Genomic DNA, 17,849 nt, shown 5'->3' with positions numbered 1-17,849 from the left:
CAAACAATAAGGAGGAACATGAACCATTATTTTTGCTAGAACTACAACACGCAGCTGCATTTTCCTCCCAAGCAAATTGATGGTATTTTCTTCCATTATATCTTAACCATTTTAAAGCAGGTTAAATGTGAATTGCAAACAACGTATCACAGGAGCTCTTTAGTATGTACTACACCAATCCTGCCAAAATACAAGTATATTCACCCTCAACTCTTCAGACTAAACCAACACGATCTGAATGTAGAGCAGTTATTTGACACCTCAATCCACAATACCTTATGGGCCCAACCCAGAGAACATGTAGGCACATGAGGTACTCAGGAACAGGCTCTATAACAAACTCTAGTGTAATTCCCTTGCACCTGAGTAAACTAACAGCTTGCTTTGACATACGATAAAGCTTTATCAAGTCTGTCAGATGCTTTATGTGTTCGTATATCAGGGGGTAGCCGTGTTAGTCTGTATCCACAAAAACAACAAGGAGTCCGGTGGCACCTTAAGACGAACTCCTTGTTGTTTATGTGTTCCTATGTCAGTGTGATATTACTGCCCACCTAGGAAACGCTTTTACGGATACATCCATCCCGAGATTCAAGTTTGTTCCATCATGTGATCATTTTACTTACTCCTGTCTTTTCATCAAAGATTTTGATTCCTCCAAAGGAGACAGTTAAAAATATTTTCTGTTTATGTTCTCCTTTCGAACGAGTCGCAGCAACAATTCCCTGTTGAGACAAAGAAGGGTTGGGTTGATTTCACTATTTTTTGTTTTATTTTCTGGTAGATGCCCACACACAATAAACAGCGGGGGCATCACTTCAGAGGAGTTGAGCACTTGATGCTTCTTTCTGGCTTCTAGGCATGCTCAGCACTTCTCAAAATCAAGCACAAGCTCTTCCTTACTATATGCAGCCACAATGTAAAGGCCAATCCAGGTTGCGCCTCCCCCCCCCACCATCGTCTTCCACCCTTTTCCCCCCGATACTAATTTTCTTCATGTTCCTCACAGCCCGTTTGATGCATGATCCACACAGAAACTCTTACCAATTCCCTGAGCCATCCAGTCCTCCTTGGAATTTGTTCTTATTGAGCTGAAGATAATCTGTGATTTCGAGAAGGCTTTTTCGCTCTGCAAATTTTATTTTTTCTTGCTTAGTTTTTTAATAAGGCAGGAGGAAAAAGGCTCTCTCGTTCATGGAACAGAATGAGCCAACTGACCTTTCATTTTTAAAGAAAGATCTTCTTTGCAAGTTAACAATAGCCTTGAGTGAAAAAATGGGGTGCCTTTTCTGTTTATTCTCCTTTTGTCTAGTGGACTTACCCTATTATTGGACTCTTCTGTCGAGTGGGTGGACTTGCTATTTGTGCATTCTGCATATTATTACAGCTGAAACATAACCTGGCACTCACATAGCAACTTCTCTTTCCATCTTCAGAGTCCTACTTCTATCAGTTACCAATGCTACCAGCCTAGGATTCAGTGTCACAAATTACATTTGTGAATAAATAAAAATACTTAGCCTAATGCTTTGCAGCTTCAAAATACTTTACAAACATTAACTAATTAATCCTGACTACGCTGGTATGAAATCAGTATTATTATCCCCATTTTACAGATGAGGAAACTGAGACACAGAAAGGTTAAGTGACTTGCCCAAGGCCATACAGCCACTTAATGCCAGAGCCAGTGCTAAAACTCAGGTGTCGCTGGTTCCCAAGTTACCCACTCAGACCACTAGACCAGGGTGGCTTTACTGGAGCTTGACCAGAATGTCAAAGGTAACATAACACTTCTGCAGAAGGGCATGAATATTAAAATGAAGAGGAATGATTCCCTCATGTTACATAGTAAGAGCTAGGAGCTCTAGCTCAAAAGACAAGCATATGAATTTGTGAGACCACCTGCTCTGGATGGATCTAATCGCCTCACGTTACTTAGGCAAGTCTGTCCATTACGCTTACAGGAATCAAGCACCTTGGAGACATGGAAATGGCATTCCTATGGGAGAAAGATCAAAAAAGGCTAGCCCCGTGTCCTAATGGCCACAGGTCTCCCACACAGCTTGTTGGCAGATGGAACCAAGCAATGAATGGAAAAGGGCCTACACGCACATGAATCAGATTAGAGTCTCGTGGCAGATGCTGTTTTGAGAAATGAAGTGCCCTCCTTTAAAACAGACCCTCCCCCACCATTACAAAATGCTCAGAGCTCTTTTTCAATTTACTTGTAAGGAAACATTTACAAAATTGGTGACCCACGAGATGTGTGTTGCCGCACTTCACTACTCATTCATGCTGCTTTATGTCACCTCCTGCCCCTTTCCTTCAGCTTGTCTGTTATCTACCTAGATTGTAGAGCTCCTCAGGGAGCACATTAAGGACACTATTGTGTTTTTCTGCCTATAGAAACTAGAGATGGGCCAACACCTCAAATCCAAGCCTCCATATTTTAGGTGGGGTATGGGGGAGGGAGAGAACAACGGGGGAGGAAAAGAGGAAGTTAGATTAAAGGCCTAGATTAAACCAAAATCACTGCTAGAGTCATCTTGGATTCCTAACATCAGAATGTGAAGGAACTCCCTGGTGAAGCCCCAACTTATCAATGTCAGAGTCACGACCTTGTACAGAACTAGCCAAATTCTATTCTATGACGCCTGTGTGTACAGTGGTCTAAGTGAAGGGGAATTTGACCCAACGCCATAAAAGTAGAACGACTAAGAGTTCAATCTGAAATTCTCCCCACTTTATTCTGTAACACTTAAACATTAAAAGTCACACTGCACCTTGAGTTTCATCATGGAATCTTGGCATAACTTGTCTCCTCGCGCTGCAGAAACCTCATCTATCCCAATCAGTTTTGCTTTGTATCGGACACCATCACCTTTAAACCTCTTTATTAAAGTGGCTTCACTGCGATCCTGACCTGAAAAGACAGAAGTGAAAATCTGAAAATCACGTGACCAAAAAGGAAAAAATAAATAAACGCTCACAGGTAAGTTTAAGGTTAAATTTATGTTCATGCATCAGTACCTGCGCATGTGAGTATCTGCATAAAGTTAGGAGAAATGTACAAGTGAAATAAAATCTATATTCCTCAAATGTGTATACAGTGGGATTGCAAGTATATGAAATCTGCATGAAATTTGCAAGCTATGTCGGTTTCCAGAAGTAAGAGATGAACCTGAATCAAACCCCATGCACCTGAACACTTCTGATCAGTGCAGGGTGTTGGAAATCTCACTCCAGATCAGAATTTTGCATCTTGAGTCCACCTCTAATAGTGATATGATACTGTCTCTCTGTACTCCAACTTGTCCAATTGTACTAGTAATATTTGTAATGTCAGGATTTGTATTTTATCATTTCCATTTCACGAAATAAAAAAAAAAAAACCATCATCTGTCTATGCAACTTTGTTGCTCAAAAGTCATGGCAACTACTGCTTCCTGGTACTATTATTTTTGTTTCTCAATACATAGTAACAACATAAATGTCAACAGGAATTCACACAGAGTCACTCAGAGCCTAGAGGAGGAAACAGGGTGATTCTTATTAAAAAGGAATTTGCTTTGAGTGAGACAGTTAGATGTTGAGAGGGCAAACAGAAACAAGTGACAGAGCAAAGCTGAGAATCAAAAACCCTATAACAAACCATGAGAAGAACTTTCTTAGAAAGACAGCAAACAGATGAGCTCCCAAATGGGTTATTCCTGAGCATTTACAGAAGCAAGAGTAGATTCTTTACCTTGAGTGGTTGGGGAAAATAGACTGATTTGGGAATCAGTCTTTTTGAGAGCTGGTTGAAGACCTTAATCAAGAACCTTGAATTTCTTGATTGGGAATGGTAATACAGCTTTTTGTTTGTGAGTGATTGCAATTGCAAATTAGAGAATATAATAGCAGAAGTCCAGCAAACCTAGTGACTTATGAAAAGGTGAGTTCCTGAAGAAAGTTCAAACAAGAAGAAAGAGTTGAGAGTCTAGACACTGACCGGTTCCAATAAGAGAAGCGGGCATTACTAAAAGCAAGCTGCATTAACTACACACAAAATAGCTACTAACGCAAAAAAGAAGTGCTATGCTCCCATTCTTCTGTGAGAATTAGGAGGTTAACCTATTCACATGCTGCTTTCCATTTTGCAGAAGCAGGAGAGACTCTGAGAAATTGAATCAGGTGGACCACATGAGGAGGCATCACTACAAGGTACAAACTAAAAGCAACACAGTAATGTAACACAGATAAAGAAAGGCAAGAATATCGGGGCGGGAGAGAAGAGGATAGGAAAAATGAAAACCCATAGTGAAATAGTGACAGGACCAAGTGACAGTCTTCAGATCCAAATCTGAATCCAAATCTCCACAAAGTTCAGAAGTGTTTGGATGTGAGGTTTTGATTCAGGCACAATCTTTAGCATGCAGTAATTGAACCTGCTCCTGGAAAAGAAAGCAACGGATAAGATAAGTCCAGTATGTCCTCACGAGCGACAACTGAAATATCTAAAAGATCTGCGAGGTAAAAACAGATCAGAAAAAGAGTCCAGATTTTCAATGAGAAATCCAAAACCCAGAACCTGAAACTTCCAGTTTTCAGATTAAATTTTTTAGTTTTTTTGTGAAGTCAAAATTTTCTGCAGAAAAAAAAAATCCCATTTTCTGACCAGCTCTACTGAGAAAGAAAGATTAAAAGGACTATATAAAAAATAGAAATGCTGAGCACTTCAGTGGCAGAAGTATATGCTTAGAACCTTTGAAAATCAGGTATCGGGGGTAGCCGTGTTAGTCTATATCTACAAAAACAACAAGGAGTCTGGTGGCACCTTAAAGACTAACAGATTTATTTCGGCATAAGTTTTCGTGGGTAAAGCAACTCCCTGCTCTCCATGTGTCAGTATATAATGCCTGCATCTGTAACTTTCACTCTATGCATCTGAAGAAGTGAGGTTTTTACCCACGAAAGCTTATGCCCAAATAAATCTGTTAGTCTTTAAGGTGCCACCAGACTCCTTGTTGTTTTTGAAAATCAGGTTACTTGTTTAAGTGCCCACCTGTGGATTTATATTATTATTATTATTATTTATATTGTGGTAACACCTAGAAGGCCCAGACATGGACCAAAACCTCATTGTGCTAGATGCTGTACTAACACAGAATAAAAGGATGATTCCTGGCCCCAAATGACTAACAATCTAAGTAACTAATGTTAGGCACCCATGGTTGAAAAAATGTAGCCTCTGTCTCTTCCAGCTCTAATTTCTATTTTAAAACTTGCATTTAAGCACTTTAAACATTGACTCTTACAGTAGCAAAGAAAAACTAATAGCTGCTTCTGTGCTATTGGCTGCTAATGTGTAGAATTTAGAGACTTCTTTTTAAAAGCAATTAATAACTATCAACTCAACTACATTTACATATATACCAAGCTGATTAGACTTCTTCCCTCAATCTATGATTCTCTAAATTTACATGATTAAAATCCTTCTAACATTTTCATCGGGGAAAATATGTAGCGAACATTAACAAGAAAGAACATTTACAAATGAAGGACTCATTCGAGTTCCTCTTCACCCAGAGTACTCACAAGCACTACAGTTCACATTATGAACAAGTGACCTGCAAAATTTCATGGCAAATATTAGCTCATGGCAAATATTTTATGGCTGAATTATAACCTACTAAAAAATAAGGGCAATGACAAGCGATCCTTGCCATCTATCTCCCTCCCTCAATTAGGTTTCCCCTCTGCATTCCCAAAAGGGATTAAATAGGGGATTGAATCTTCATGCTTTTAAATGATATTTTATAAAAGACTAAATGGCAGATAGATGATGAGTCAGAAACTGTAAGTAATGTTAAAATTATGGCTTAGGGAAATGCTGAGGCAGATGTCAGTATCGACAGCTAAAGCAATGAAAGAACATTTGCTACACTAAGCCCTGAAAAAACATCTGGATATACAACAATGCACAGCCAGATCAGTGGGCTTTGCTGCATGTCTGTCACATGTGCAAACAACATGTCTAGTCAATTTTATGTTGCAGTAAATAAAATCCAATTCAAAAAGCATTCTCACCCACAGTTTCCAATCTTATATCTTCATTATAGCAAAAAGCAGCTGTTAATTAATATTAATATTGCCATCACTCTATGCTCATAAGTGATCTAGAATGCTTTCTGTATCTGCAGCATGATCATTAACTTGTACCCAATTCAGATATTTGCAAATTTCTACTCGAGCCTATGATCATTTTTTCTGAATGTACCCTAATTCACAACATTAATAGTCTCATTAACGTCCGTTTTATGGCTCTGTATGCTTACAGGCAACACTCATTTCATTTATGTACATTCAGCATTTATTAAGAAGTGGATTAAACAGAATGAAGTGCTTTTTTGATATATGATGGGGGATGGTCAGCAAGTTAAGAATGATGTAGGAATGGTAAAGTATGCTGGAAATGAAAAATGAGCAAAGACTACAAATTCACGAATAAAAAAACTGTAGACTTGGGAAGTACGCTAGAAAACGTAGATCTTGTCTAAATTACAAAACCAACCATGTTGGGGGACCTAGTTATGACATGGTATCTATCTATCCCAAGTTCTTACACCGGTGTCCATCAATATAGTACCTGAAGTCCTGGTAGTCTCCCAGCACAGTTACAAACATGTTTCTTTCCTGCAGTGTGGACATGACTGGTCTCTATTTTTACTGTTTTCCCAGCTCCTGGTGAAGGTAGCTGCACTGCAAGATGTAAACCTGCACTGCAAGATGTAACCTTGATCAAGATGTAACCTTGTACACCTTGTTCAAGATATAACAGTATTATCCTGTTGTAACCAAGTTCCCCAATGCAGCTGACTTTATAGCATAGATAGGACTTTAGATTTAAGGTAAAGGAATGTCTCATTTGTATGATGGGCACTTATGCAGCAAACAGTCCAGACTCTCATTCAATATGCCACCATTAAAAGGGAACTTTTTAATTAAAGTCCTTAAGCAAGGCCCTCTATGTTTTAGAAACAGCATAAATAGCGTATACCTGAAGTATGGGGTGGTAATTCTGTTCATGGCCAGTGGCAGGCGGTTCCTGGTCAATGGGAGCTGTGGAGCCGGCGCTCAGGGTGGGGGCAGCATGAAGAGCCCCCGTGGTCACCCCTGTGCCTAGAAGCCCGACATGCCAGCTGCTTCCAGGAGCTGCGCGGAGCCAGGGCAGGCAGGGAGCCTGCCTTAGCCCTGCTGGGCCGCCAACTGGACTTTTAACAGCCCGTTCAGCAGTGCTGACCGAAGCCACCGGGGTCCCTTTTTGACCAGGCATTCTGGTCGAAAACCAGACACCTAGCAACCCCATTAACCTGGAGAACAAAACCTCCATAGTTGTATAGTTACCAGAATTCCAACATGGAATTACTGCTCTGTATTTTATTCTGTACAACAAACAGATCCAGCCTTATACTCCTCCTCACCCACCCCCAATCTCTTTCTTTTGCTCCTCCTCAGCCCCCCAATTCCCATCCCTTCTTGCACTTTCACCCCAAATCTTCCACAGTACCACTCCCTTCCCATTTGTTTTCTCCTGCTTCTTCTCAGGCCCAAGCTCCCCCATCTGTTTCATGTCTCTCCGTTTTATTGCTCATGTGGACTATGAGAAACTACGTAGAGAAGCTTCAGCCTGTAGTTTTTCACTCCCAGCTACGCTTTCCAGAAAAATGCAAGTTATCTTAAAAGGGTGGAAGTTCCCAAATAAACAATAAAGCTTTTAAAGCAAATTGAAGCCTGTTTCAGATCTCAGAATGTTGCCAGACTATACTGTTCAAATTAAATACAGCTTTAACAAGAGAACATTTCTTTCTATATCACACATCTGCTGAGATCTGAGTACAGGATTCTGCAATTCTCCTGCTACAACTAATACTACAGATGCCTGAACATCATGGAGGGTAGGTTGCTAATTTAGGCTTCAATCCTGCAGATATAGGGGTCCGTCCAGAGCTCATTGCCGCATTGAAGCCTTGACAATTATTTTGTTTTATAGGCTGTTAAGTGGCTTCAGAATTTAAATGACAAGAACAAACTTTTACAAACCCTAAGTCCAAAAGACATTTTTCAAGCTTTTGTTCTAAAATCCCACTGTAAACAGCTGTTTATAAGCAAACATCTGTATTCCAACACAGTAGAACCAAGAATCCAAAAATGTAAACTAAAATTGGATCGATTTTTATAACCTAGGCTCAGAAAAATACAAAATGGAAAAAGAACATTAAGTGCCACACAAATCTGATTTTAAAAAGTCATTCACTTTCTATTTCTAAAGGTTTCAGTGTTAAGATAGGCAAAAATGTTTTGTCTGCAGCATATGCATTTTAAATTCACAGTGGCCCTTCAATACGTAAATGCACTGGTAATAATCAAGTCTATCCCCATATACGCTGCAGTTCTCCTTTAAGCCAAACTACATGTTCCAGTTGGATCCACCACTGTTCCCCTGTGACCTTGAATGGTGTGACCTTTGCTGTTGAGTTAGAACATTACACCAAAACCTCTTTACCCTTTTCACTCAACTGATAAATCCCCAGAGCCTTTCAACATAACTGTGTTTCTGAGTCTGCATCCAAAAGTAGAGACATCTTTGTTATCCCGGACAGGATTTTAGACTATTTTATCTAGGTCCATAAATCAACAATAAAAGTAAATAGTTTGCACATGTCTAGTGCATTTTATTCAAGGTACTGTATTTTACAGTAATTAAAATTAAGACTCGCCCCACCCCTGTAAGGTAAATACAGCAACACCCCTCATTTTACTACTGGGGAATGGGTGGAACAGAGGTTAAGAACTTGCTAAAAATCACAAAACAAACAGTGGCAGAGCCAAAAACAAAACCCAAGGTCCTGACTGTCAGTTCCATGAGGTTACTGCTACACATGTTCTCTATAAACTGTTATAAGATCAAATGAAAAATAAGTTATTGTAGCCAATCCGATTTTAAACATATTAACATGACAGCAGGCAGTTGAGATACTTCCAAGATTCCTACCCAAGAAGTAGTTACTTTAACTTGCTTTAGGATTCTGCCAGCACGGATAGGACCGAACAGGGGTACGATTAGAACAGCATAATAACTGCAGTTGAACACACACTTTGATTTGAAGACTTACTCCAGGAATATGATGACAGCAGGTAGGATAAAGATACTTGAATGAATGTACACATTTTTTGACTATCAGACTCCAGCTAATACACCGAATTTTGCAAATTAGAGATTGACAAAATGGTCATCCGAGGTTTATCCTCCAGCCACTTCACATCAGTTGACTGTATGTATCAGTAGAACTCACACTCAGTTGTGGGCATGAATTTGAAGTCCCACCTGACCTTGACTCCTGGTCTAACAGAGCTCCATGTTAATGTTGTATTGACGTGGTAACTTTGTGTTAAATTCCGTACATTCACCCGGAGACTTTGCAAATGAGTATATTTCATGAGAAGGAATAAAAATAACAAACCATCATAGAAGAAAGAAGTTTTATTGTTGCCTTTTCTTTATGCTAATAGACTGCACTAAGCAGTTTTAACAGCATCCAGTAATCTAAACTGATAACGCTGGAAATGGCTATATTCTTTATTTAAATATGTACCCGCCCCCCCTTAGGGCATAATGTAAATTTCTTGATTTTTAAGTGTATAAAATATATAGTGATGTTATCAGCAAAGTCAATAACATGCCTCCAGGAGTCAATTCTCTGAAGAATGACACACCACTGTCTTTTATACTAATAAACTGTCAAAGTTGTATCCACCATACTTTCAAATTATAAACTGAAATGACATTTTTATTTTTAGATTTCACAGGGATCTAAACCAATGGCACACAACTGTAAACAGTCTACATTTTCATGGAGACAATTAGGATTTCTATAGCACCGAGGCAGTGAAGAATACAAACACTGCAGTTCAGAATGACATCTAAGGCAGTGCATACTGGACACCATGGGTAAGAAAGTTAAATGCCAAGTAAAAGAGGTTTCCCATTCAGTGTGTGCATGTATGCCCCTATCTATAGAGGTACACACACATATACACATCACAGATCTTCAGCTGGTGTAACTATATTAAAGGAAGTTTACTTCAATTGAAACCTGCTGAAGACTTGGCCCGCCATTTTTTAACATAATCATGCATTTTAAAGTTCAACTGAGCATAAAATTCAATATTCACGTGTAGCTATATGCTCTATACGTTTTATTTTCTTTTTGTTTTATATATACACAATATTACACTAGCAGCTCAAATAAAACTTTTACTCTAACAGGAATCTGTCCTGCAGTCAGGCAAGTTTTCCCATTGATTTCATGGGAATTGGATCCAGAAGCAAGCAGCACAAAATGTTTGTTGAGACTGTAATATCTCAGAAACCACAGTCCAAATTACTTTCCAGTTTCTTTTTGGTATGCGAAAGACAGTCTGGTACAGGGAGCTTAAACAATTTTTAAAAACCCACACAAAACAAAAACAGAAAAACAACAACAAACAGGAAATATGCTGAAGCTGTTATCAAATTTCCTCATCTACCCTTCTAGTGAACTTGTGCATTTCTGGAAGAGGAATTTCTAAATATCTAGATTCTGCATCCTCACTAAATTCATTGGGAACAGGATTGCTAGATGCCATAGTGGTATTTCTAAATAGCAATATTATTCAAAGATATGGAGATACAGAAAACTGTTTTTTCTCTGAACATATTGGGTTTGTTTTAGTTTTATTACTGCAGCAAAGTGGAAATATGTTATTATATTAATATTTGAAAGACAGCAGATAAATTTTCTCAGTATCTCCTGCACAAAGCTAGACAATAAAGCAGAAATGTCTTGCACCATATGTGCATATAGTTTAATTTCCTATATCGTCAGGGTAATTCTTCTCTAAAATGTATTCAAAAGGCTTTCCACAGAATTTGCTGTTCATTATTACGGGCTTGGTTAGCATTTAATTTCTACAGTCCACAGCATCTCAGGAGAGTATAATACATCTTTTATTTTACACACCAGACCAATAAACTTAGTACTGGGTGGACCTCATGGGCAGAGCACAGGGCTGTCCACCCTGCACGTCCCCTGCCATGTGCTTCAGGAGGCGAGGGAAGCCTTGCCATTTGCTTCTCTTGCTTTCTTCTAGCGTCTCCTGCAGGAGGTTGCTCCCCACCAACCTCTCACCCATGGTCCTCCAGAAGTCGTCATCAGGCCCACATCCTGCGAGCCTCCTTGGCTGCCCCCAATACGCCACAATGTGCAGCCAGTTCACCTCTGCACTATGTCCAGAAAACATCTGTACATGCTCTTGTTTCATGCTATCCACTTCCTCACCCTGACATCCCACCCTGACACCAAGAAGGCTGCCACAGGAGGAGGGCAAGGAACCCCAGTGGGCCAGCCTGTACTCCACTCCGGTTCCATGGCCCACTGGGCATATTAGTTGGCAGCTCCTCCATGGAGCCATGAGTGCGGGCATGTACCTGGAACGGTTCACAAACTCCCCCTGCACGTGTCCCTTCTGCCGTGAGAGGGAGATCCTGGCGCACATTTATGTAGGGTGTGTCCGGTTGCAGCCCCTCTTCCAGCTCCTCCAGAACCTCTTACTGAGGTTCCTGCTGCACTTTTCCCTGCACCTCCTGATAAACACACACCCCATTTGTGGGCCCACACAGTCGCGGGACCTCTTTGTCAACCTCCTCGTGGTGCTGGCCAAGATGGCCACCCATCATACCAGTTGGAGGAAGCTGGATGGGATGTGTGGGCTCTGTGATTGTGGGGCCTATTTCCGTTCCCTTGTCCGATCACATCTCCAGGCAGAGTTCCTCTGGGCAGTGTCCACTGACTCCTTAGATGCCTGGAGGAGCAGTGGGCACTGTCCAGGTTTCTATGCTTGGTGTCCCCCTCTGGTTCCCTGATTTTCAACCTTTGACTTCACTACCATTCCTGCTTTTCATTTGTTGCCCCACGTACTCACTTGTGACCCTGGCTTACCGGCTCTTCCCCATTAGCTGAAGGGGCGGCCTTTAGTTTTGGGTGGGCCTAGCCTTGCATGTCCAAGATCTGCATATAATAACAACATGAATCATTGTTATCCTCTAAATGAAGATGTACTTTGAAATGAAAATGAAATGAAAAACTTGAATTTAAACTACATTTTGAAAGGTAGTTTTCAAGCAACTGAAATAACTATTCATATAGTGAAATGTAATCCAAGTCCCCCAAAAGGTTGATACATTTTAAAGGCATGACAGGATTAAAAAAACCCAACATCTACCATCTCTCTATGCTCTTATACTACACTCCCTACCAGGGAATGTGAGTGTTACTAGAACCCTACCCGTGCAAAATGTTTCCCTTCCACTCCCAACACGGATCTTCTAACAGTCACCATTCAGCTCCAAGCAAAAGCTACCTGCTTGCGGTAGAGTTAAAAAGTCACCCCTACTGCGATCTGCTTCATTAACAAACAAATATTCCGAAGGTAATGCTACACGAAGCCTCAACCTTGGCAGCTTCTTCCCTCAGAGTCTTCCCCAGGCCCAATCCCACTCTGCTTGAGGGCTGCTCCCACCTGCTTTACAGTTATGGTGAACTCTAACGAGCCATACCTGCCCCAGCTTGTCAACAGGAATGAACTTGCAACTCCGTGTAGGGTTCCAACACTTTTTAACAAAGAGAACCACAGGAGACACACGCAACACCTTCCATCCTGATTCCAGTGGGGAAAAAAACTCCCCTGACTTCAGTGGAAACAGAATTGTGCACAATGTGAGAAATATTTAAAGAGATAAAAAGAAATTTTGCACTCTCAGTGAACTTCCATTACGATTAGATTTAAAATATTACCTGTAAATTTAAGCAGAAATACAAGGATATCTATAAAGTTATTTAGACAATCCTCTCAGTTTATCATTGTCATTCACTGTAAACTCTACTCTAGCTTTATGGCATTTTGGATTATTAGTACTTGAATGGAATTATTGTATTCAAATGTATATGGACGTCCCAATTTCTGGAACAAAGGATATAATAAATATATAAGCAAGCAGTCGTTTCCACATTTGTTTGCAGTCTGCCATCTTACCAGAGCCTCCCTGAATAGAAGATGTGACTTTCAAGGTGAACTCAAATTGTATAAGTCAAATATTTTTTTTTAGAAATTAACATTTTGTACTCTGTTCATGTGCTAGTACAAAATGAGAGGTACATTTCATCCTGTCTTATGTCTTCAAGGCAGGAAGGCTGCATAGACTAGTAACTGATTAAACTATTTCTTACCAGTACAAAGAAGTATTTGTGACTAAGATGAGAGGACAACTCAATTATTTACTGAGAAGGCCTTAGTATAAAATTACATTTGATTAAACTTTTAGATAAATCTCAGTGATAGCAAGGTTAGGGTAAGCACATCAGAAGTGACAATGACTAAACACTTACATTCCTCGGGTAATGGATGCAAGAATAGACGACAAATCATTCACTGTAATTTTAGTTAAAAGGCTGACTGATTCATTTTATTTTCTGAGATAGACTTTTAAGGGCAGAGCATATGGTCACATCCTAAAATGGAGAAATGACCAGAAGCCAGGTGTAATTAAACTTCCTTTCCGGTTCTGTACCATGCAAGTCTTCATAAATCTTGGAAAGCTGTTTTGTCAGGGTGTGCATGGCATATGAAGTCTTCTCTGATACAGAAAACAATTTAGCACCCCATATTCTGCAGGGACTTCTACTGAAGTCAGAAGAGTTCCTTAGGGTTTAAATAAGAAGTAAGTTTGGCTCATTAGGTTTATTTAATATGCCCTGGGGAATTACAGGAAGCTAGCTGGTCAAAAATTCATTTTAAATTTGATGTAATCTTTCACTGTCAGAGCTTATTAATAAAAAATGATGCCTTATGTACAATACAGGGGATTTCTGCAGACTTTGCTCTTCAAAATCATAATGGAGTTCAACAAAAGAATAGTTTATGTCTTCTCTTACCATTTAAAGATAAGTGAAAATACTTTAAAAATAACAAATGAAAAATAAATACAGTAGTATTAAAAAGAGAGGGGTAAGTCAGTTCCTTTCTCACCTACCTGCCAGGACCTGAATGCCAACTGTGCATTTCTGATATGACAGGTAAAAATAAAGGCCTCAGGAGGTCATCTAGTCCAACCCCCTGCTCAAAGCAGGACCAACCCCAACCCCAATACCACATTCTCGTGTTCCCTTAAGGTATGTGCTAATTCCCCAAGGCAGCAGGAAGAGTAAGTTAAGAAGGGGTTCTGTTTAGAGTCGACAAATCTCTCATAAACGTTCAAAGAGAAAAATATATATTTCCTTTGAAAATAGCTAAAAAGCGTAAATTAAATGGCCAAGAAAACAAGAAATAGCCCAAACAGCTGTAACTCGAAGACACTGCCCACTGGCAGGATTTACATTTCCCCCCTCTCTGGCCAATAGCTAGCAGCATCAGTGATTTGCACAATCATGGCAAATGGGATTGTAAAACAAACTGGTTGAAAAAAACTGCAAGTGATTTTTTGTTTGGTGAATTTAGCTCTTTTTTTCTGTGTGTGAATCATCCCCAAACAAGTTACAAGAGCTACAAATTTGTTTGAAGCATCCTGTGTGACAAGAAGCTTTCTATCTTATGGCCTGATTGTGAACTGTGAGTATTTGTGATTTGTTTTGGACCAAGTAAATCATGTAGTGTTGTTTCTATTCTCTGACTGGATTAGCTAATCCTAATAAACAATGAAAAATCACTGGGGTTTTGTTTCTTTCAGGGAATGGCTGGACTGGGGAAGGGAGCTTCTGTAACTCAGTTTAAACCACTGTCAAAGGCAGCATGCATGTCCTTTGCCTGCTTCTGCGCTCACTCCACCTCATCTCCTACTAATGTTTACCACAATGCCACTGAGAGGAGCACTCCAGTGGCCCTCTGGAGGGTGCCCCTTTGGGGAGCTGTGGCAGCAGGTTTCTTTCCATTTCTGCCCCTACGGGCAATAAAAAAAAACCCCCGTAGCACTGCTTTCCTTTGGAAATTGTTCATGTTTTGCAATCCAGTGTTTCAGGAAGAAAATTATTTTCATGTTGGCCTCCCACTGCCTCTCCAGCATCACAGAATGTCTCTCCCTGCTGGAGAAGCAATAGGAGGCAAAGAGGAAAGCAGCTTTTTCTTGAGACTTGGGCAAAAAAAAAATGCTGTCAATTTCAAAATTACAACAGTGGCAAAGTGCTTCTTTCAATTTGTTCCTTTCATTTTTGCCTCCCGCTGCTGTTGCTATTGTCAAAGCAGCGGCAGGAGGCAGAAATGAAAAGACTACTACCGCCACTCGCCCTTGGGCAAAACATTAATAAGAAGAAAAACACCCGTACATCAAAAAGAATTCCAGAGGCCAGAAAATGGGGCTTGTGCACCTCTTGTATATGGCACCACAGAGAATCATAACATCACAATAATTGTTTTATTTTTTAGAGCTACATCCACTCACCCTCTGCCCTATCAAAGTGCTGGGGGTGCAATACACATTTAAAAACATTTACCATGCAAAAATACGTTGTTATAAAAATAATAAAACACAAAAATAAACACAAATGTCCGGTCCAGGAGAAGGGAAAGAAAGGAAGTGAAATTACTAAAAGGAAACCACTGGGGGGAAGAAAGGTTGAGGTACTGGGTTTTTTTTTCTTAGAGTGACTCGGATATTGGGGGAATGAGTTTAGCAATATACAGCAAACTCATTCAATTGCCAACCATGCTAAGGTGTGAAAGTAGAATTCTAACAGAAGGTTGCTGTACAAGTGAAGATACCTGCTCGGATTAGTGTAGGAATGTGTTGCTCCCGAATCGTACGCCCACGAGAACGGCAAACTGTTCCCTTGGTAACGAGGCAGGAGTGACCTTGTCCTAGCGTCTGTATTTGGGGAAACTTATTGGCAACCTGACATCACCCTTGCAGCTGGTGTTCACGCGCTCAAGAGATGGGTTTGTAATCTCATGTGCATGTATACTGCCTGCCTTCTGTTTGCGCAAGAATGTAACCATTAAGAATTGTTGTAAACAAAGTAAGGAGAAGAATAAAAACCCCAGGAAAAGTTTTCCTGGGAGGCTTTTTGCTTGAGGCTTTTGAAGCTCTCTAGCTACCAGAAACCTGGTGTTCTATTTCCTTTCCTGTGTCGTTGCCGCAGATTAGGACCAAAGTCAAGTTCTCTTATGTTACTAGAATATACACAGTTAAAGATTTTAAGAACTAGCACTGCCAACTCAAAATCAGTCCAGTATTTCAGAGGCATCCAAGATAAATAATGCTGGGAAGGCATAATCTGATTATGGTTGACCAAACCAGTAAGCCTACAGGCTACTGCACTCTGAACCAGCTCCAAATAATGTACAAGCTCTGAAAAACATAATTATGATAATCCAACCAAGTAGTCACAATTGGTTTTGGTACTGTTGTGAGGTCTTTACAGAATATTGCCTGCACAACTAGAAACCAACACTTTCAAACCACTTCCAGTACATGACTTCCCATGGAAAAGCTAACCTTACTACCTCGGAACAATTCCCATCAATAACAGCACAGTGGAGATGGGAGGAAGAGGAGAGAGCCTCTTCATACCACCAAGTTGTACCCACCAACACGCCTTTTATGTTCCTGGGATTGAGGATGACACCTTTTAGGAGACCAAGAGCCATATCATCCCACCATACACTCACCATATATGAGACAGAGCAAGACAAATTCTGCCTTCACTTGTATCATGCAACCCGAGATAAGTCATTTGACCTGCAGGGGTATAACCAAGAGCAGGATTTGGTTGCACAAATTATACACCACAACATTGCCATCTTGAACATGGAGCGATGCACACAACACAGTGATAAAAAGTGGGTATGGCCTACTGGAAGGCAGGCATGAACAAGGGCAAAGTTCTTCCAGCGTATCTTTCCCTCTAGAAGCAATGTTGTTTTATTTGTATTTTTTTTATAAAGGAAGATGAGCAATTTAAAGCTGATCAAGGCAGGAATAAAGTGTTCCTTTTCTTCTCTGCATGTGAGAATGCAGCAATTAGTGAAGGCACTACTCTAGGGATCGGGGGGACACAGCAATAGTGGGGGGGGTAGGAGAGCATGGAATAAGAGGAATCCCAGTGAAGGATGTTTTGTGCTGTAAGAGTAAGGGAAGGCAGGTGGAATGGCGCTAAAGGTCTGGCCCAAGATCCAGATATTTAAGATTAGGAAGATGAGATGTTATTTTCCATTACTATATATACACAACTTTTGAGGCTGTCTTACGGTAATAAAAGCTATATGAAAATATCAAATATACAATATTCCTTAAAAATAAAACAGGTTAATTCCAAAAGCTTTACATATGAACTCTTAGGCAGCCAAAGAGTTTTCTAATCTGAGGTCAGAGATGTCCCTTACTGTTGTCTGCATCATATAAAATGCTTGTCATTACATTACTTCAAAGGAATGCAGATAAAACCAGACTGCTGAAATCAACAAGAGCAAGCAGAGTTACAGTGTAACCTCAAGGGAAAAAAAATAGAACCTATTTGTATTACTGCAGGATATCAATATTAAGAGACAGGTTTTTTTATATTGTATTTTGTGAAAAATTGCTGAGCTTTTCAAGAAAACAAAAATTGGATGCTTCATAGCATAACCCAGTTATTTTGCTACTTTGTCACTTGTGCCACTGTGCTTTCCATCCTATTACTGCCATCAATACTTTTTCAAGAGACAATATTACAGTGTTCAAAATGCTACAATTTCCTTTCTGGAAGCCCTACCGGAGCCACCAGCATAGATTCATCACATCC

General features: G+C 40.1%; 1 protein-coding gene across 1 annotated transcript in view; it reads right to left on the bottom strand.

The window, feature by feature from the left end:
- Positions 1 to 17,849, bottom strand: part of LOC113406511 (disabled homolog 1) — a 257,959-nt gene that overhangs the window by 93,076 nt on the left and 147,034 nt on the right. Inside the window, exons 4-5 of the mRNA XM_026651760.1 lie at positions 2,784 to 2,923; positions 627 to 725 (exon numbers count right to left, since the gene is read on the bottom strand). Of these exons, the coding sequence (XP_026507545.1) occupies positions 627 to 725; positions 2,784 to 2,923 (239 nt within the window). The remainder of the gene's footprint in view (positions 1 to 626; positions 726 to 2,783; positions 2,924 to 17,849) is intronic.

This window comes from Terrapene carolina, unplaced genomic scaffold, assembly GCF_002925995.2.
Source record: "Terrapene carolina triunguis isolate 2854851 unplaced genomic scaffold, T_m_triunguis-2.0 Scaffold102, whole genome shotgun sequence".
NCBI lineage: Eukaryota > Metazoa > Chordata > Testudines > Emydidae > Terrapene > Terrapene triunguis.
This window is presented reverse-complemented; position numbering and strand designations above follow the sequence as displayed.